This window comes from Manis javanica, chromosome 1 (genome assembly GCF_040802235.1).
Source record: "Manis javanica isolate MJ-LG chromosome 1, MJ_LKY, whole genome shotgun sequence".
NCBI lineage: Eukaryota > Metazoa > Chordata > Mammalia > Pholidota > Manidae > Manis > Manis javanica.
The window spans coordinates 90,622,275-90,645,135 of NC_133156.1; the positions used below are offsets into that span (position 1 = coordinate 90,622,275).

General features: G+C 41.6%; 1 protein-coding gene and 1 long non-coding RNA gene across 4 annotated transcripts in view; one reads left to right on the forward strand and one right to left on the reverse strand.

Moving 5' to 3' along the window:
* The window catches only part of SCAMP1 (secretory carrier membrane protein 1), a 171,033-nt gene extending 153,804 nt beyond the window's left edge, over nt 1-17,229 (reverse strand). Inside the window, exon 1 of one of the 3 annotated variants that reach the window (XM_073234748.1) lies at nt 15,800-17,229. In XM_073234748.1, the coding sequence (XP_073090849.1) occupies nt 15,800-15,856 (57 nt within the window). In that variant the 5' untranslated portion in view covers nt 15,857-17,229. Of the gene's footprint in view, nt 1-15,356; nt 15,739-15,799 lie in introns of those variants that run through there. The other 2 variants (XM_037000159.2, XM_073234750.1) reach the window with 2 other exon arrangements.
* LOC140849012 (uncharacterized) lies at nt 31-7,187 on the forward strand. Its single transcript, XR_012130444.1, has 2 exons — nt 31-1,925; nt 4,971-7,187. It is a non-coding gene; the product is annotated as an uncharacterized lncRNA (long non-coding RNA).
* Nucleotides 17,230-22,861: the final 5,632 nt, after the last annotated feature.

Consider the following 22,861-nt stretch of genomic DNA (forward strand, 5'->3'; position numbering starts at 1 on the left):
AGAGGACACTAACAAATGGAAACTCATCCCATGCTCTTGGCTAGGAAGAATTAATATCGTCAAAATGGCCATCCTGCCCAAAGCAATATACAGATTCAATGTAATCACTATCAAATTACCAACAGCATTCTTCAACAAACTGGAACAAATAGTTCAAAAATTCATATGAAACCACCTAAGACCCCGAATAGCCAAAGCAATCCTGAAAAGGAAGAATAAGGTGGACCCCACTTCATATCTTGCCCCCCAACTTGAAGCTCTACTACAAAGCCATAGTAATCAATACAATTTGGTACTGATACAAGAACAGAGCCACAGACCAGTGGAACAGATTAGAGATTCCAGACATTAACCCAAACATATATGGTCAATTAATATTTGATAAAGGAGCCATGGACATACAATGGGGAAATGACAGTCTCTTTAACAGATGGTGCTGGCAAAACTGGACAGCTACATGTAAGAGAATGAAACTGGACCATGTCTAACCCCATACACAAAAGTAAATTCAAAATGGATCAAAGACCTGAATGTAAGTCATGAAACCATAAAACTCTTACAAAAAAACATAGGCAAAAATCTTTTGGACATAAACATGACCGACTTCTTTGTGAACATATCTCTGGGCAAGGGAAACAAAAGCAGAAATGAACAAGTGGGACTATATCAAGCTGAAAAGCTTCTGTACAGCAAAGGACACCATCAATAGAACAAAAAGACATCCTACAGTATAGGAGAATATATTCATAAATGACAGATCCGATAAAGGGTTGACATCCAAAATATATGAAGATCTCACACACCTAAACAAACAAAAAGCAAACAATACAATTAAAAAATGGGCAGAGGAGCTGGACAGACACTTCTACAAAGAAGAAATTCAGATGACCAACAGGCACATGAAAAGATGCTCCACATCACTAGTCATCAGAAAAATGCAAATTAAAACCATAATGAGATATCACCTCACACCAGAAAGGATGGCCACCATTCAAAAGACAAACAACAACAAATGTTGGCGAGGCTGTGGAGAAAGGGGAAGCCTCCTACACTGCTTATGGGAATATAAATTAGTTCAACCATTGTGGAAAGCAGTATGGAGGTTCCTCAAAAAGCTCAAAATAGAAATACCATTTGATCCAGGAATTCCATTCCTAGGAATTTACCCTAGGAATGCAGCAGCCCAGTTTGAAAAAGACAGATGCACCCCTATGTTTATCGCTACACTATTTACAATAGCCAAGAAATGGAAGCAACCTAAGTGTCCATCAGTAGATGAATGGATAAAGAAGATGTGGTACATATACACAATGGAATATTATTCACCATAAGAAAACAAATACTACCATTTGCAACAACATGGATGGAGCTAGAGGGTATTATGCTCAGTGAAATAAGTCAGGTGGAGAAAGACAAGTACCAAATGATTTCACTCATCTGTGTGTTGGGACCTTTTGCCTCTTTTGTGCTTGTGACTATGAGGCGGCCGCAGGCTGGAGGTTTCCACCCTCCCTCATTACTTCCACATTCGTGGCCCAACTGAGTTCCCGTGCTCTTAGCCCTAACTCCGCCTCCCCACCTAACCTAAAACCTGCCTAAGACCCTAGCGACAGATGAGATAATCAATTCCCATTGGTTTCTGCTACTTCCTTATCTTCCCCTATATAACTAAGCTTCTGATGCAATAAAGCTGAGTTTTGCTGCGCCTCCAAGGCTGACACATCTCCCGGCTTGGTGTGGTTTTGTTTCCCTGGATCTCTGGGGAGGGTGACCAAGCGGTGGACACTTGATCTCTCGCTCAGCTCCCGGGGATAACAGGCTGGTCCTGCTTGTTCCCCCCTCCCCCACTGCCTTCTTGTTGCTGAGGAGCAACAACTGGTGCCCCATGTGAGGAACACTTCACTGACGAGCTAATCAGACCGTGGGTAAGTGTATTCCCATAAACTATGGGACAAACTTCCTCAAAGCCTGATCCTTCCCTTGAGTCCCTTAGGGTCCTTCTCAAAAGCAGGGGCTTAGAGCTTTCTGATAGTCAGGCTATCAAGACCTGGGAGATTTTAGTTAAGGTCACCCCATGGTTACCGGAGAGTCATTTGTTTGACTGGGAGACTTGGGATCAGGTAGAGCAGCTCGTGCTCAAGGCCCAGGTTAACAGGGGTGAGATCTGCCCCCTCTAGGGACTTTCCCCACTTTGGCAGCTTTGAAGAGTTGCTTCCCTCCCTGGCCTCCCAAACCACCCTCTAAGGATTCAGGAGATAAGGAGGCCACTGGAGCAAGGGCCCCCTCTCGGGGAAAATTGGGTCCTCTTCCCCCACCCGAAACCACCCCTTCAGGCCAGGAGAGTGATAAAGAGCCTGAGAAGGATCAAAGCAGCTGCACCACCGATCAATTTGATGCCGCTCCCTGGCCCCCAAAATCCACGATTCCCTTATATCCTCCACTTCCTGGTGTTAGTTCCCCTTCTAACCCTTTCAAATCACCATCAGCCCCACCACCCCCATACCAACAGGCAGGGGTTTCAGCTCCTCTCCCATATAAGGATTTAGGCTCTCCTATTGGTTGTCAACCTCAAGAGAATCCAGGGCTCCACCCACAACCTGACCTAGGGCCATGTCAGCTATTTCCTGTCAATGTTAATCCCAGAGGTAACCGCCCTGTCCCCTGGTACCCTTGGGAGTCAGGTGACCTTAAGGAATTAAAGACGGCCGTTCTTGAGGATGGCTCCAATGCTCCTTGGACTGAGACCATCCTCCAGGGACTTGCTCACCATCCGTGCACCACCGCAGATTGGAGGGCTCTTGCCTGGGTGGTTCTCCCTGGCCCCCATTATATTAAGTGGTGTGCTTTGTATAAAGAGGAATGCCAGCAACAAGCTGAGAGGAATATGACATACTCTTTTACATATATATGGATGATATTATCTTGGGGGCCACTTGTTCCTGCAAATTAGACAACCTCTTTAAAAGGTGCCTTTCCCTGCTCAGAAACTACAACTTTCAAATTGCCCCAGATAAAGTTCAACAGATAGCTCCTTTTAAAATTTTGTGGACTACTTTAACATTAGATGTTGTCTCCCCTGTTAAGCCCCAGTTATGTATTCAGGATGTGTATACACTACCACAGCTCCAGAAACTGCTGGGGGAAATCAATTGGATGAGGCCCTTGATTCCTATAACCACAGCTGATCTTATCCCTCTTTCTGACCTATTAAAAGGCCTTAACCTAGCTTCAACAGTGACTTTAACCCCTTGACACATTGACAAAAGTTCAACATGCCATTGATAACGCTGCCTTAAAAAGATATAATCCAAACTTGCCACTAATCCTCTATATTATGGTGGGAGAGACCCTCCTCACTGCCCTTTTGGCTCAGGAGGGAGATCCCGTACATTAGATACATCTATCTGTGGGAGGGGCACCCCGAGTGTACTCTATAGTGGATCAAATGGCCTACTGCATTGTCAAGAGAAGAGACCTTTCTGTCCGTCTTTTTGGGTGTGAACCCCATTCTTTGATCATCCCTTTTAGGGTCAATGATTTCTCATGGCTACAGAGAAATAACTCCAGATTGGCAATGGCCATGGAGGGCTTTCCGGGGATAGTGGACTGTCACTATGGTCCCTATAAGTGGATGAGTTCTTTTGGCCAACTGGCATGGCAGCTGCCTAAAATGTTCCTCTCTGAGGGAGACCCCCTCTTTCCCCTCTGTTTTTACCGACAGGGGTAAGTGGGGAGCCTCTGTGGTAATGTTCCCCCCGGGCACAAGTGAATGCCCTCCGGCCATAACCCTCTTTCATGAGGTGCAGGGCTCTACCCAGTTTAAAGAGCTTTATGCTGTTGTTTTAGCTCTATCTGAGATCCAAGGCCCTCTTAATCTGTTTTCTGATAGCCTTTACATTGTCAATCTACTGCCCAACTTTGTGGGCGCACACATCAGACTTGACAATAATCCCATCACTCCTTTGATTATTCAAACAGAGACTAGTTCCCCTTTTTGTACAACATTTAAGGGGACATCAAGACTTGCCAAGCTTTTTGTCGAGGGGCAATGCTCTTGCAGACGGACTAGCTTCAGCCTACATGGTACAGGAGGCCACCTATTTTCATCAACTTACACACACTAATTGGAAGGTACTACACCATCGGTTCCCTCAAGTCCCCATCAGAGGCTTAAAAAAGATCATTAGAACATGTAAATCATACCAGCCCTTTCTACAGGTTCCTCTGCTTCAAAAGGGTGGAGTGAACCCTTGAAGTCTGAGGCCCAATACCTTTGGCAGACTGATGTCACACATTTTGCCCCTTTTGGGAAGCTTAGATACATATTTCTAACAGTTGAACCTTCTCCCATGCTTGCTGGCCTACAGCCCATACGAGAGAAAAATCCAAACATGCCATAAGCCATTTTCTGCAGTGCTTTGCCATTCTTGGCCTGCCAGATCAAATCAAAACTGATAATGGTCCCTGCTTTATCAGTAGATCTTTTACTGAATTCTTGAGTAAATGGCAAATTTCTCATACCACTGGAATTCCTTATAACCCTAAAGGACAAGCAATTGTAGAAAAACACAATCATATCCTCAAAGGTCAATTAATAAAACAAAAAGGGGGAACACTCCCCCCCCCATGATCAACTAAAGATGGCATTATTTACTCTGAATATTTTAAATTTTGCCAAAGGCAAACACTTCTCGCCTTTTCAAAAGCACTGGATAACAACCGTTACTTATCAGACAATTAGAGCCGGATGGAAGGACCCCCTTACTGGAGAATGGAGGGGCCCAGACCCCCTCATTACAGCTGTAAGGGGATTCGGCTGTGTCTTTCCGACCAATGAGAAAAGGCCGATCTGGGTCCCCGCAAGGGATCTCAAGTATTACCCTCCTACGGAGGAGGAGTTCACTGATGTCAATGATGACCCAGAAGGCCCCTCGCCTCCTGAGGATATCTCTCTTCTCTCTCTCTTTCAGAATCCACAATGAACCCAATGATGCTGGTCTTCCTGTTAATAGTGATGAATCTCCCATTAACTAAGACAGGATTTGGAGATCCCGGTCAAGCAAGGGCCATACTACGAAAGACCATCAGAGACCCCTGCACGGCTTGCACTTTCACCAAGACCCCTCCCCCCTGTAACCTGTTATACTTCTACCAAAACTTGCCCTAATGGGCAATGGGCAGCTACTCTTATGAAAGGGAGAGAAAATGGATGCCCTGGAAGGGTTCTCAATCACAAATGTTGGCAAGGCCCCAAAGTATCCTCACCTGCCCCAGGGAAACCCCCCTCTAATTGTCCTTGCACCACTTTTCAAGCCTCCATTCATGCTACATGCTATCAGGAGGTTAGCCCCTGCACTCACCATAACAAAACATACTGGTATGCGATTCTGACAAAAGGCAAGGCTGAATATGCTGACTGTCAAAAGAATAGGGGACAGCAAGTCTGTTGGAATACATATGCCCCTATAGGCATCTCTGATGGGGGTGGAGTCCAAGATCAGGCTTGACAGCACAAAATTTAAAAACTGGTAGACAGGCTGATTAAAGACCAAAATCCCCCGATTTACCACCCTCTTAGCCTCCCGGAGATCAGGGAAGAATTGCTTCTTGGTCCTGAAACACAATCAATCATATAGGCTGCTTTTACCCTACTCAATAGAACCAATCCTGATTTAGCGAAGGATTGCTGGCTGTGCCTGAAGCTGGGACCATTACTGGCCAATGCTCTTCTTGTTAACCTGTCACAGGCCGAGCCCCAGAGCCAGCTGTTACCCCCAAGTTCTAGAGTCTATCTAGACCCTCTTTCCCCTAAAGGCCCATGCTTCAAAGCTGACCCCAGTTCTGATAATACTAGTGAGACAGATGTGGGCAGAATCCACTATTCCTTTTTGTCAACAAAATATGACTGTGAATAATACCTTTCTCTGTCCCCCTAATGGAACAGTCTTCATTTGTGGGGAAGATGCGTTTAGCTTTCTCCCGACGAACTGGACGGGGCTTTGTGCTCCAGCTGTCATTTTCCCTGACATTGGGATAGTCCCTAATAATCAGAGCCTCCCTATTCCTGCTTTAGACCACATTGGAGGTAGATCAAAAAGGGCCATTCAGGTTATCCCCCTGCTTTTAGGCCTTGGGGTGGCCACTGGAGCTGCCACAGGGGCAACAGGATTAGGGATCTCCCTGCATTATTATAAAGCCCTTTCTCAACAGATGATCGATGACATACAAGCTGTAGCCAGCACAATTCTTGACCTTCAAGCACAATTAGATTCCCTCACGGCAGTAGTCCTACAGAACCGTAGGGGGCTTGACCTCCTCACAGCTGAATAGGGAGGCTTATGTCTCTTTTTAGAGAAAGAATGCTGCTTTTATGCGAACCGCTCTGGCATAGTCCAAAATAAGGTCAAACAACTTTAAGAAGACCTCGAGAGATGCAGACAAGAATTACAAGCCAATTTTCTTTAGACTGGGTTACATAGGTGGTTACCCTATCTTCTGCCCCTCCATAGTCCTATCCTTCTTTTCCTCCTACTTTTCACTTTTGGGCCCTGCCTTGTTAACAAGATGATCCAATTTGTCCAAAAACGAATTGAATCAATTCAGTTGATGAGCATGCAAGTACAATACCAGAGACTTGCCACAGAAACCAGTGACCCCTACAGTCGCTGTGAGCCTTATGATGCAGCGGTGTCCATTGACTCCCCCTGACTATCTCCCCATGTGCCCATGACGGGTAAGATCTCCAAGGTGGAGACAACCTAAGACAGGCCTCGGAGGATGAGTAAGCTTGGGACAACCGAGGAGCTGCAAGGTACCCAGTGACGGGTAAGATCCCCAGAGGGGGACAACCTAAGACAGGGGCCTTGCCTGCCGGAACATCCCAGAGCATTTATAAAACAAAAAGGGGGAATTGTTGGGACCTTTTGCCTCTTTTGGGTTTGTGATCATGAGGCGGCAGCAGGCTGGAGGTTTCCACCCTCCCTCACTACTTCCGCATTCATGGCCCAACTGAGTTCCTATGCTCTTAGCCCTAACTCTGCCTCCCCACCTAACCTAAAACCTGCCTAAGACCCTAGCGACAGATGAGATAATCAATTTCCATTGGTTTCTGCTACTTCCTTATCTTCCCCTATATAACTAAGCTTCTGATGCAATAAAGCTGAGTTTTGCTGTGCCTCCAAGGCTGACACATCTCCCGGCTTGGTGTGGTTTTGTTTTCCCCGGATCTTTGGGGAGGGTGACCAAGCCGTCAACACTTGCCCTCTCGCTCAGCCCCCGGGGATAACAGGCTGGTCCTGCTTTCCCGCCCCCACCCCCCTGCCTTCTTGTTGCTGAGGAGCAACATATGTGGAGTATAAGAACAAAGAAAAAACTGAAGGAATGAAACAGCAGCAGACTCACAGAACCCAAGAATGGACTAACAGTTACCAAAGGGAAAGGGACTGGGAAGGATGGGTGGAAAGGGAGGGATAAGGGCCAGGAAAAAGAAAGGGGCATTATGATTAGTATGTATAATGTGGGGGGAGGCACAGGGAGGTCTGTGCAACACAGAGAAGACAAGTAGTGATTCTATAGCATCTTACTATGCTGATGGACAATGACTGTAATGGGGGTTGTTGGGGGGTACTTGGTGAAGGGAGGAACCTAGTAAACATAATGTTCCTCATGTAATTGTAGATTAATGATACCAAAATAGGAAAAAATATAAAAATAAAAAAAGCATTGTCAGGTTATTCTAATAGATTTTTTAAATCTTTATGTTGGGACAAAATCTACCTTTATGTCAAATCTGCCAATTAGCCTTAGATTTTTTTTTCCTGAAACAAGAATAAATGTATTAATTCAACCTACTAAGAACACTTCAAGTATCTAAATCACATACATCCCTTTAGCCTTCTATAGATTACTCCACTGAGTAATATAAATTGTTCTTCCTAGGACTTTATTCCAGACCCATGGCTATTCTTTGGGAACAACTTACTTTGTTCAAATCATTCTTTTTAAATATACACTGGAATTGGGGGCAATACTGGTGAAATAGACAAGAATAGAATATTGTTGATTGTAGGATCTGTTCAATACTTTCATTTATCCAATATATATTTTTCAGGAATTCTATCACACTGGTGATTCCTATTGGGAAAATGTCCAACAAATTTTCTGAATCTGCATTCAACACTACTAAATATTAACTGTACTTCAAAAAAACTTTTTTTTTGGTAATATCATCAAAAGAATAGTTTACTTTCAAAATTTTCCACAATCCCCATCATCTCAATTATGATTATTTAAAAGCCATGGTACCAGAATAAACCCATGTTCAAATACTAGTTTTGTCATGCAGCATTTGTGAGAGGTACCCCACTCACACTAGAAGCCTCACATTACATGCCTGAGAGCTTTCACTAGCCATAAGAGATACTCAACTTGGACAAAGGTTTCTAAATATCTTTAAAGTGTTGACCCATAGCACCCTGACAATCTCCACTTAAGTAAAGAAGACTGTCTCAAAAAGAATTATGGATTTGTTTTAAGGGATAGTTTGAACCCTATTAAGATTAATAAATCTCCTTAAGAGGCTATAGCCTAGACTAAAAGGAACAGAGGCATTTCAAAATGAGAAGAGGCTTCTAGGCTCCCAACTATCAATTAAGTAGGCAGCAGACTGAAAATGCTACTCAACTGCAAACAGGGTCATTCCTTACAGGCAAAAAATGACTTCTCAGACGGTGGAGCCAAAGGCATAAAAAACTAATAGATTAGGAAAAGACTTTAAGGGAGTAGAACTAGGCTGTAATCAAGGAATATACACATTGCCCCCAGAGTAGGGGACCCTGACAAATAAGCATGGCTGGATTTAACACTTGCTACAAACAAGCAACTGCTTTGTGCTCCCCACTCCTCTGTTTGAATGGGAGTGTCTACTGAGATGATCCTGTGCTCATCTCACTATTTTGTGCTAGATATATCTTCTCAGTTTCTAGGTCTATTTAGAAGAAGATACAGCATTTCCCATCGAGAATTGGAGTCTACTCCTCACCACTCCCTTTTTTAATTCGGACTGGCTTTGTGGCTTGTTTTGACTAACAGAATGTAGCAGAAGTTAAATAACTCAAGAAACCTTATAGCTTCCACTCCTGTCCCCTTGAAACACTGCTGCCACTATGTAAAAAGCCCAGGCTATTCCTAGCAGAGAGGCCACAGGAAAGAGAAATTTACTGCTGCCCCCACTGACAGCCCCAGCAACTGCCAGATACTGAGTGAGGACACCCCTAATCCATCCAGGCCCAATCAACCTGCCAGATAATTGCAACCACATGAGTAACTCCAGGTAATAACATTCAAAACAAATTGCCCAGCTAAGTCTTGCTTAAACAGCAGAATAGTGAGCAAATAATTGTTTTAAGCCACTACATTTTGGGACTGTTACACATGAATAAATAACTGAGAAGGTTGTAAATAAAATAATGAAGCACCTTAATTTGATGAAATATAATCAGTAGTTCAACACATGCTTTTTTAAAATATTAACCTAATTTGATGAAATATAATCAGTAGTTCAACACATGCTTTTTAAAAATATCAACCTAATTTGATGAAATATAATCAGTAATTCAACATGTTTTTTAAAAATATCAACCTAAGAAAGTGTGAACTCATGCAGTTGACATGAATGTAAAATACCACAGACCATAAACTACTATTACTATGTTCCAGATTAATGTTGAAAGATAAAGTTTGCAAAGTTAGCAAGAAATCCTCAAAATCCTTTCCAAGCACTCTCCACTCTCCAGTCTTAAATTTTAAATGGATAAGGGAGGACTGATATTAATTTATTGTAAAAGAAAACAAATGGATAACATCCCTTGAATTATGGGTCACTTTTTAATGACGAGGCTTTTAGTTTTCAACTTTAAATTTTTAGGATACCACCAATTCTTTTGTACCTTAAAAGATAACATAAAAATGCTGAACTGTACGCCATTTTTAAGAGATTATTTAAATAGAATTGATTTTTGAGGCCAAACAAAATGGACACTGTACTCAATTTTAATGTAATTCTTCTATTTGGGAGGAAGCATATGTAGTGACAAAGAACTAAACTTCAATAGTCTGAGTCTAATCTAGTAGGGTGCACCTAGGACAGACCACATTATTTTTGGCTTTGATTCCTCAACTAAGACATGCCAAACAACTGAATGCAGCAAAGTTGCAGGATGCAAAATACACAGAAATTTGTTGCATTCCTATATACTAAGAGTGAATTAGAAGGAAAAAAAATCAGAAAAACGACTCCATTTACAATGGCATCAAAAAGATTAAATACCTAGGAATAAACCTAACCAATGAGGTGAAAGACCTATACTCTGAAAATTACAAGACACTCATGGGAGAAATTAAAGATACCAACAAATGGAAATCTGTCCTGTGCTCACAGAGAGGAAGAATGAATATCATCAAACCGGCCAAACCTGCCTAAAGCAATCTACAGATTCAAAGCAAAGCTGGGGGTATTAAGCTCCTTAACTTCAAGCTCTACTGCAAAGCCACAGTAATCAAAACAATTTGGTGCTGGCACAAGAAGAGACCCATAGATCAATGGACAGAATAGAGAACCCAGATATAAACCCACACATATACCACCAATTAATATATGATAACGGAGCCATGAATTTACAACGGGAAAAGTCAGTCTCTTCAGCAACTGGTGCTTGGAAAACTGGACAACTACATTCAAGAGAATGAAACTGCATTATTGTCTAACTCCATATACAAAAGTAAACTTGGAATGGATTCAAACCTGAATATAAGTCATGAAAACATAAAACTCTGAGAAGAAAACATAGGCAAAAATCTCTTGACTATAAACATGAGCAGCTTTTTCCTGAACACATCTCCTCGGGCAAGGGAAACAAAAGCAAAACTGAACACGGGACTACATCAAACTAAAAAGCTTCTGTACAGCAAAGGACACCATCAGCAGAACAAAAAGGCAGCCTACAGTATGGGGGAATGTATTCATGAACAATTTATCCAATAAGGGGTTAACATCCAAACTAGATAAAGAACTCACATGTCTCAACACCCAAAATAACCTGATTAAAAAATGGGCAGAGGATCTGAATAGACACTTCTCCAAATAAGAAATTCGATGGCCAACAGGCACATGAAAAGATGCTCCACATCACTAATCATCAGGGAAATGAAAATTAAAACCACAATGAGATATCACCTCAGACCAGTTAGGATGGCCACTATCCAAAACACAAGAAACAACAAATGCTAGCAAGGATGTGGTGAAAGAGAAAGAGGAACCCTCCTACACTGTTGGTGGGAATGTAAACTGGTTCAACCGTTATGGAAAGCAATATGGAGGCCCCTCAAATAACTAAAAATGGAAATACCATTTGACCTAGGAGTTTACCCAAAGAAAACAAGGTCCCTGATTCAAAAAGACATATGCACCCCTATGTTTACTGCTGCACTATTTACAATAGCAAAGACATGGAAACAACCGAAGTGTCCATCAACAGATGAATGGATAAAGAAGATGTGGTACATATACACAAGGGAATATTTTTCAGCCATAAAAAGAACAAATCCTACCATTTGCAACAACATGGATGGAGCTAGAGGGTATTATGCTCAGTGAAAAAGACAGAGGGAGAAAGACAAATACCAAATGACTTCACTCATTTGTGGAGTATAACAACAAAGCAGAACTGAAGGAACAAAATAGCAGCAGATTTAGGGACACTGAGAAGGGACTAGTGGTTACCAAAGGGGAGGGGTTGGGGAGGTTGGATGGGAAGAGAGAAGGGAATTAAGGGGCACCATAATTAGCAATCACAATATAAGTAGGTCACAGGGAAAACAGTACAGCATGGAGAAGACAAGTAATGACTACAGCATCTTACTACGCTGATAGACAGTGACCACAATAGAGGAGGTGAGGACCTGATAATATGGGTGAATGTTGAAACCACAGTGTTGTTTATGTAAAACCATCGTAAGATTGTATATCAATGATACGTTAATTTTAAAAAAATTATGTTACTATGAAGTGAGAAACTTGTAACCTAATAAGATTCATTCAGTATGCACTGTCAAAAAAAAGACCTGCTAAACAGCTATTACTAGCACTGTTCAAGATTCAAAAGGAATGTGAACCATACCAAGTTAAGCTAATAATATGTTAACTATAATTAAATCCAATTTCTTGAATTACTACAAATATTAGTTACTATTATCTAATTAAAGCTACCATGTATTGAGCACTTATTACATGCTAAATGTTCAGCTACTCCCATTAACAATCCCATGAAGAGGATACTATTATCATATTTTAAGAAAAGTAAACTCAGGTGCAGAGATGCTAACTTTCCAAGGTCACAGTTGGTTAGTAACAAAGCCAGGCTCAAATGTAGTGTTTTGAGGGTTTCCTTTAAATTCTTGAGCCAAAACATTTAAACACTACCCTCTACTGTTTCTCCATGACAGCCTCAAATTCAAACTCCAAAGACAAAACAAGAATTTTTTTGTCAGAAATGTAACCAAGGAACACAGAGTGCCATTAGCAATGAAGTAGAAATCAGGGGATCTAAATTCTAAGGTCAATTCTGCACTACCTAACCTGGATGTAAGCCAGTTAGCAACAAAAATCAAAGTTTTTAATCAAGAAGGAATGAGGATGGCTCCCAAATGTGAAATATCATATCTCTAGGCTTTTTCTCATCCATAGAATGAGATCTGACTAAATACATTTTAAGATTTTCCTTTCCCAGCTTTGAAATGTTGGTTCTATTTTTAAAATTACATTAAATATTATTTTCAAAACATAATTTACAATCTAATTATAATCTAATTATATTAATATGTCAAAGCATATAAGAAGACATGATGATTTTCTTACCACTTATTAATTTTTCCTTCCTTTAAACAAATTTCACTCATTCTGGCACTTATGCACTCTTACACTGACTTACTGAAGCCTTTACTACTGATCTCTTCTAGTTATTGAACTTGTCTTTTATTTCACTTTCCAAGCATCTGGCTACAGGTTTGACTATCCTTAAGGTTAAAGATATTTCTTCAATATCTGTTGAGTAAGTGAATGAATAAATGATTGAATAGATCAAGGGACATAGAGCAAGTATTCAAAAAATACATGTTGACTATGTGGGAAAATACTTCTCTCTAGCTTTAAAAACACATTTTAACAACTCAAGAGTGAATTCTAGAAACATCTATGTAACAATCTGTTTTATTTCAAATTACTACACATTTCCAGGTATTCCAAGTTCCTTAATGCACAATGAAAACTATTCAAATTCCATAAACTCTTTTAGTGAGCCTATCACAACCACCAGAAAGAGACTCAAAAAATGAACTGAATCCAGCAAATAATTTACAACAGCTAATAAAATCAAGTAAACCATTGTAGTTACATTATCTAACATTATCCTTAGAAATTACTTTTATGACAAAGCTCAAAAGAAGATGCTGGCAGAAGTGTTCCTAATATAAAAGTGAAGGAAAAGCGTGAGTAAGAACTGGAAAGGCAGTGAAAATCAAATAGTTTTTAATGAAGAAGAAAGTGGGATGGTTGCCAAACATGAAACATCATATTTTGAAACATAAACTTTATTTTTGAATATTGAAAGATTTCAAATATTGAAAAAATGAACAGATTTTAAAAGAAAGATGACCACAAAGTAACAAAAAGATGAATCTAGAAACTTTCTGTATTTACGTAGAGAAGACCAGAAATGTTATTTCAAAAATCACAGTCACATAGGAGGCAGAAAGAATTTAAAAATATGCTACAGATGCAAAGTTTTACTTTGAGAAGAGGAAAGGAAGCTAGACACACACACAAAGAGTCAGGTACACAGTGCTGCGACAGTCACCAAAAACAGGGAAAGTCCATAAACAGGAAATGTGTGCAAGCAAGTCTTCTTCAGGCCTAACGTATCCATCCCTTGAAGCGTTTCATGAGCCTAAATAATCATTGTCCTTTGAGTGCTTCCACTTATAAAGAACAAAAACCATTTATTATTTTATGCCACAATAAATGAGTATTTAAAACTACTTTTGGGTTTAGAATTACTACAGTGACCTTATGTATTGAAGAAGAAGAAAGTGTCATGGCAATACCAGATGTCGCAAAAGAATAGTCTGTGCTAAGGAAGGCAATGTCTTTGCCCTAACAAGAGAATCCGCTATATAAAATGAGCCATGAACTGGAAATGCCCCAATAGAAAATAGACAAATTGTCAGCTGCTGAATAATCAGCATCAGTAAACTATCTGAACTAGGAAAATCTAACAGATTCTTAATGTGATACCTTCAAAATATTTTTAAAATAACATTAATTTGGCAAGTTATGAAATGTTACTTTAGAATATGATTTAAGAATAATCTGATTTTCTGCAATGTGGAATGATGGAACACTAAATAATAAACTTCTGGGGGTAGAAATTCTCCAAATACAACTATATCATCTGTAAAAAGAAGAAAGTTCCAGACCAGATGAATCGAATTTTCTTAAGTGACATTGGAGGCAAAGGAAAGTGACAGAGTCTGTTACACATTTCTACAGAGCAAGTCAAGTTGTCAACAATAACCAGGATCATTCAATTAAGATAATCCTCCATGAAGTTATCAGGCTAATAATCAGAACAGATATTTTTCCTCTTTCAGGATTCCTGTAAGAGAGAAAACCAGGAGTAAAAAGATGTAAATTAAAAAACCCAGCAGTAACACTTGTGTGACCATAAATTACAGTTACTGTTCGATTTTGGGTGGCTACAAATTATACTTACCATAGCATACATATATCCAGGGGAAATTAGGAAACAACTAACTTGAACAGTTGGAAACAAATTACACGTGTAAGCAGCTGCGCTCATGAATAACCTGGAATATTTTTAAAGAGGTGTTTCTTCAGCCATTGCATTAATCTAAGAGCACATAATGAACAGCTCAAACGCCTTCCTTTGCCCATTTCCGTACCAAGCCCTACTGAAACTGGGGTTGATAAGGTCGACTCCAAGAAGGAAAGAACCCCAGTGGGAAATGGTATCCTCATACAGCCCTCGGAATCTGTGACGCATTAGGAGCTTGGAAAATATTCTGTCGTTCACCTAAGAGCGGTTAGATAGGAAGATGGTCGTCCACGTGCACTATTGTTTTCCAGGTGTGTTTATTTATTTTTAACTTCTGCTTTGACCTCAGTACCCTCAACCTCAGCCTAGCGGGGAGGGGGGGGGGGGACGGCAGCGCCGCTCGTGGTATATGGGCGCAATACAAGTTTAAAAAATAACATTTTTTTACAGCGTACTCAGTGCCCTCACCTCTCCTCCACACCTCTGCCATCACCCCACGCAGCTCTTCGCCGCCGCAGCAGGTCCCCGTGACAACGCCACCCGAGGACGAGACCCCGCCCGGGCCCGGCCAGCCACTCGCCTGGCAGGTGACAACTCCACCTGTCCAGGGCGCTCACTCTCCGGCTCCCTAGGGGCGGGCCCACTCCGGGCGAGGGCATGACCCCACCACCACTAGCCAGGGACGAGGGGAGGGGGGCGGCCGGTCGGGAAGCTGAAGAGGTTCCGCTCCGTCCCTCAAACCAGCGTTGCCGGGGCCGGGGTGCGACCCCCAAACGGGGCGCGGCGGCCCCGATTCCGTGTTGGGCGGCTGAGGGAAGCCGAGGGGCGGGCGCAGGGGGAGCGAAGGAACTTATCTTTTTCACTAACAACGACGCGCCGCGGCGGCGGGAGATGCTGGCGACGTCGCTCACCTTGAAGGGGTTGTTGAGATCCGGGTCCGCAAACGGGTTACTGTCGAAATCCGACATCTCTCGCGCGCTTGGCGTCACCCACCCGACCCAGGTGCAGAGAGAGAGAGGCGAGGCCGCCGCCCCCCTGCGCGCTCACGTCGCCGCCGCCGCCGCCGCCGCCGCCGCCGCCGCCGAGCAGATCCGGGTGCAGCTCTCGCGGCCACCCAGCCGGCCGCGCCACTGAGCATGCCCGGTGCCACGGGCTCCCGGCTGGCAGCGCCGCTCCAGTTCGCCGTCCCGCTCCTCCGGGCTTGGATCCAGCGTTCCGAGCTTTGGCTACGACCGAGTAGGTACTAGGGGCGGAGGGAGCCGGGAGAGGAAGGCGCCTGTGACTCGTCCTACGCTTCGTGGACCCGACCGAGATTCCACATCTTGAAGAGGAATGCGTCTATCTGGACCTGATTGTAGTGTCAACGAATCGAAGTCGGAACCCTGTGACTGAACGTGACCTGGGGAAAAGGTGGTACTTTGTGGCCTAGAAAGACACACATTGACCCCACTTCTCCAGGTTGGGGAGGTAGCCTGGAACGCCGGCTGCACACCTGGGGAGGGCTGCCTATTTCACCACGCTGCCGGCCCGGGGCTGGAGAGGTGCGGGGAACTGAGGAATTCCTCACCAGTTGCCAAAGATACTGTTTCCGCAGGGCCCTGCCCTCGCACTGAATTCTGCTCGCACGCTCTGACCCCACCTGGGAATCCCAGCCTCCCGTCTTCCTGCCCCGCCGACTCTAGGTTACTGCCAAATCCCGGAGTATTGGCTCTACAGATCTGGACTGGCTCCACAGAGGGGGGAGTGGGAAAGATAAGATTCCCTACTGAGCTCCAGTCCCTGCTCCCATTCCCCGGAACCTGCAAGGCGGCTACTTATCCGGAAATGATAGGGGGAGAAGGGAGGGTTTTACAAGTCCAGAAATCCTGGCTCTCAAATTAATTTTAGTGGATGATGAAAAGATGGCCTTTTTTGTTTACTGTGAGGCATATGGACGCAAAATACACACCTCTGATTTTTTCCTATTCCCTCCCCAAAACTAGGAAACACATTACCAAAAAAGGCTATGTGTAAGGAATTTTTCGTACTATTCGCTGTCCCATCCCTGAACTTGATAAGAGGGCATCTCTTTACCCATTTTCTTCTTTCTTCTCTAACAGAAAAGCACTTAGCATACGACGCTACAAAGAGCCAGAATTATTTTCACTTTGTAGGTGCCTAAGATTTGGAAGAAACTAGAATTAGTCTCTATAGGCCTTCTGGGGGCTTGCGCTATGCAAAGTCAACTGGAGGATGATATGTTCTCCCCAGTGTGAAAACACTAGCTAGAGATGATGCACAAAAAATACATTTGCTGTAATCTCTCTTTGGAGGAAAATAGGTTGAGATATACAAAGAAGCTGCTCCTAACAGCCATCTAGGATTGTTAACTGAGTTGCAGCAGGCACGATCATGGCAGAGCTGAAGATCTAGATATGAAAAAACTATCTGATACACTCACTGTCCTATCTTCAGCAGCTGCTTGGTGTCTGCTTAGTGCTCTAAACGTTGGGTTCAAATCCCAATTCTGATATTATTACCTGTACTACTCAGTTCATCTCTCTGAGTCTGTTAAGGGTTCTTTAGGAATTAAATTAGACATAAAAAATTGTCCTGCATGTGTTTAGTGCTTAATAAATAATGGATGGGTCTGAAAATGGCAAGGAGACCCAGTCCATTGTTCTTACGTGGTTTTCTTCATCGCTTGGGAGCTTGATCCAAGGCCAGCTTATCTACATCTCTCACCGCTTTGGCCTCATTCCTTCCACCTGTCCTCCAAATGACTCAACTAATCAGCAGCTATTTATTATGCATCTACTATGTTCCAAGACAGAATCGGCTGAGCCTGCATTGCAGGACGGAAATTCCCAAATCTTCTGTGTGTGTTCAGCTAATGCAGACTTCATTGTTACAGAACCACTTGGAGTACTTGTTAATGCAAACTGTCTTGCCATTGGATTTCAGCCCCGGGCAAGTTCGCTATGGATTCAATGTGACCAAAGAAATTGACAGCAAAATGTTCTTTGGGGTGAAAGGGTTTATTACCCCGCTGCTCTCCCAGCGTGAGGTCGAGCACTAGCGGAGCACTAGCGTCTCTGCCTCCGCCCAGAGCACTGGGTCAGCTCTCTATATAATAGCTGATTGCCTAAAAGTGTGGAAGCGGTAGCCTAGCAACAGGCCAGTTAGATCATCAGGTGGTTTAAGTTCAGTGAGGATCCTAGCCATTAGTAAGAAACCTTTCCAACTTCCCCACACAGACACCCACTGCTCCACTTCTATCGCTTAGGTTCTGCTTTATGAGCTTGAGGTAGGGACCATGGATCTCCATTTTTTATTTTATATTTTAAATGTCTTTATATACAAACTACCTTCTTTTGCCTAAAGGCATAAATGGATTCATGACACACATACTGGTGGTAATCATTTGTTTTCTTTATTCTTTGTCTTCCCTACTTTTTTCCCTATGTTAACAACCTAGTAAGATACTTTCAATATTCTTATAATATTGTACATCTATGCACATAACACATAATCATTTACAACATATATATTCAGGCATACATTTACATTCATAAAGTGTTTTGACATTGTCTTGAAAAAAATGGGATCATGTATAATACATCTTTTTCTGCTACTTATTTTGCTCATGCAGTGATATGGCAGAATTTCTCTGTCAGATACAAACTGGCTCAAAGACAGCCTAAGGTTTCTTACTACAGTATACCACAGACATATCACTTTTTATGTGTGCCATGACTGTAGAGGTGGAAACAGCTAGGAAGGGTGGCCTGGTGAAAATCCTTCCAAATCAACAACCTTGCATATAATTCATTCTTTTTAACAATTGCAAAATCACCATATATAAAAGACCCCAGGCAATTCTGATAGAGGTGATACACTGACCACACTTAAGTAACACTGATATAAAGATATTCAGACTTATGGTCCATGGGTGAGTTTACTAATTAGCTTCCATGAAATTTAGAATCACAAGACATGAGAAGTAAAAGGAACCTTAGGTCTCTCATGACAAGAAGACACTGAGTTTGCACAGCTTAAGTAATTTGCCTTAGTCACAAAGGAAGTTAATAGAGAAAGTAGGACCAGAACTCAATTCACTTCGGTTTCAAACATTAAGTTGATAGAGTTAGTTACTAATATTTCATTACTAACTAAGGAAGAAGAAATGCGATGTGCAAGGTGGAGAGAAAGTCAACACCCAGGAGGCTTCATTTTTGGAGAAGTTCATTTTCCAGGAGCTGCCTCCTAAATGATAGAACAAAGAATGAAGAATCAAAACTAGTTTCTAAATCCAGCTCTACCATAAACCAGCTATGTGACCTTGATCATATCAGTTCACCTTTCTGACCTGAGTTTCCACACTAGACAGTCAACAGGAATTTGTGGAGAACCTACTAAATGGTAAACAATGTTTTAGATGTTGGGGATAAGCAGTGCTTGATAAGGGTAGGCTCTGATTCCAAGAAACTTCCTGAAAAGACCTAGAACATGGCTAAATGGTATCTTGGGTCCTTGCAACAGCTCTAACATCCTATTAATCTGTAGCAGTGTCCCACCCCTCTCTGCCTCTGTTTCTTTTTTCCTAGGAATATACCTCACATCATTATCATGCTGCTTCTCCCTCAGTCTGACATTTAATTTGTGGATCCACTGGGCAGGGGCTGTAGTCTGAATTACATGTTTTCTATACTGGCTAGCATATACCTGGTAAGTGTTGAAAAAATGTCAAGTTAGGAATTTACATTGCTTACTTTAAAATGTTCATTGGACTCTGAGTTTACTGATGGGTTAGAACTGAAATTCATCACTTCTCTCAGTGGACCCAGTCTCCAGATTTGCTGCTATGACTGCTGCTACTGATACCTACAACACCCCAACGGGAGCATACATGGCCCTGTATTCTGCAACTGGCTATACTTACAGGAGGTGTCAGAGATGAAGTCACTGTGCAGTAAGTCAAATATTGGTCCCCCAAAGATGTCCACTCTAATCCCTGGAGCCTATGAATATGTTATCTTACATAGCAAAAGAAACTTTGCAGATGTAATTAAGGCTAAGGACCTAGAGATAGAGAGATTATCATTGATTATCCAGATGGGCCCAGTGGAATCACATGAGTCCTTGAAAGCGGAAGGGGAAGGCAGAAGAGTTGCTGATTTTGAAGATGGAGGAAGAGGTTTATGAGACAAGGCATGTGAGTGGCCTCTGGACCCTAGGAACAGCTCTCAGCTGATGACTGCAAGAAAGTGGAGACATCGGTGCTACAACCATGAGGAACTGATTCTTCAAACAACCTAAGTGAACAGAAACAATTCTCCCCTGGGGTCTCCAAAAAGGAACCTAGCCCTGTCAACCCCTTGATGATAACCTAATGGAACCCATAGATTCACACCATTCCCCATTATCCAGCTCACTGCCTCCCAAGCTTGGCAACTAAGGTAACCCCAGCCCAATCAGCTGTCTCTCTCATCACCTCTTCCCACGTAATTATATGCTATTCTAGAGGCTGAATGGTCTGAGTGTCTTTCAAAAAATTACATCATAGTGGCATTCTTTTATGATTCATTGGATAAAAGCATTCTGTATAGCACAGGAATATAAAACATAACAAAAAAAAACATTTTCTGAGTCTCAATTTACCTGTGACTATATATGTACGTATGGTCCCTGATACTAAGAATGTCCTTCCACTCAGTTTTCTCTTGTAAAAGTCCCATCAGTCCTTCATGAAGGCTAATTTCAAATATATGTCCTGAATAAATCCTTATAGGCTATCCCTAATCCAAATTTGTCTCTCCTTTCCCATAATATCTAAAATAATTTGTATCTTTGTTATAGAACTCATCATACACTATCTCATATAGGTATAAAGTTATTGGTACATGTCCAGCATATATAGTAGTAGCTCTCACTTTTGGAGTGAGTGAATGTATTTGTCTCTCTTGCTGTAATGTGAGTTCTGAAGTCAGGGAAAAATTCCATCTTTATATTATTTACAGAGCCTAGCACAGCATTCTGCTTCAGGAAGATTCTCAAGAAAAAATTGTTTACTGTTAAGATTTCTAATTTCAAGTACATGTCCTGAATAAATCCTTATTGGCTATTAATATTTGGTCAGAGTAAGTCCAAATATAAGGTTAAGAACAACCATGTTAATAATCAATACAAACAGAATTGTGCAACTACTGTGATAAAATCTTCTGAACTGAAATTCTGAATTCTAGATAATGACTTCACAGAAAGACCATAGAAGCATTTCAAGTATGGGCCAATGAGCGGCAAGAACTAATTGTGGAGCTCATTTTATTGGCTAGAATAGTCAGCATAAGAACATTATGGTGAGATCATTCTCATTTTGCAAGACAGAAAGACATTATTGCACATACATGTGCATGATGTACATACACACAAGTGTACCTACATATTGAGGCATTTACCAGTGACCATTTTTAAAGTACTATGAAAAAGTAAAGTAGTATTACAGTAAAATATATAAATGATATAGCGAATGATATAGTATATATGCTGTATTATGTATATATTACATCATATATATACTATAGTATATAGTAAAGTATATAGTAATTGTAAAATATATAAATATAGATGTACATAATAATATGTAGTAAATATATATAGTAATATATAAGTGTCATAAAATAGCAAAATAAGTGTTACAGTACTGCAACTTCTTTGGATACTATGTGTAAAGAGACAGAAGACAACTGTTATTTTTATCTACATATATGTTCAGAAAACTGATTTTGTGTTTTTCAAGAACCATAAATTTCATAATTATACTTGATATTACCTTATGTCTATGCAATTTCATAAAAGTCTTCAAAGTAAGAACAGTTTACAATCCTTAAATTGCAAATTAGGCATAAATCTTCAGGGAACTCTTCTAAGAGAGGCAGTAATCACAGCAATCTAACCCACTTTCTGATCTCCCCAAAGAAATACCCCAAGTCTGGTTACTAGGCCTTTAAGGACAGAAAGTTTACTTTCAGATTCTCTCCCTTTAATGCTGGGAATTTTTAAAGAAAAATCAGTTTTATTGAGAATGGCTATTCTCTTCCTTACCTTGTGGGAGGAGAGAGTAGAGATGGCTAAAATTTCTTGAACGTCTGGCATACATCAGGGACTGTGCTGTTGACACAACACTTTTTCATATACACCATAACTTTGGGAGGTAAATATTATCTCCACTTTATAAATAAGAAAACTGGGAATTTAGGAAGATGAAGTGAGTCTGAAAGTTATTTTAAGAATTATTATGTGAAATAGGGGCCTCATATCTGGGGTTTTGTATTGTTTGACTTTGCATTCTATTATATTGCCCAAGAAGAGAATTCCATGTTGGGATTTTTTTTTAGAGAAATGGCATAATCTTGTTGGTTTGTTACATGTACCATTGCAACCAATGTCCAATTAGCAGGTAAGTAGAGAAGAACAGGGACAGGGATATGGATGACTATACCATAGTCTCTGGGTCTGAGAACCAGAGCTCTCACCTGTCCCTACCACATCATTACCCTCCATCTGACCAGTCCATGCAGCAGCTGACAGAGTCAGTTTCCCTCCATTTCTAACCTCAAGGACTGTGATGGTTCTACTTGCCTCTTGGCATAGTTTTAGGCTTGGGAGGAGAGGAAGGACATTGTTCCCCCATTAACACCAGTATGGACCTGCTCAAATCTCTTACTCTCCATAGGTGTTAGCTAAGGCTTAATTAAGGTTCTGCTGGGGATTAAGTCTTCCACAGGGAAGTTCTCATGACTTTTGTTTGTTTGTTTGTTTGTTTACAAAGCTTTGATGAATCACAACTTTTCCTTTATGACCCTCTCTTTAAATTTTCACAGCCCATCTCTCATGGAGACCAGCACATTCCCCTGGGATCTTGGTGGGGAAACAGTAGAAAGCCACCAAATAGTGTTGCAGACAAACTGTTATTTCATCACTGACCATGACCA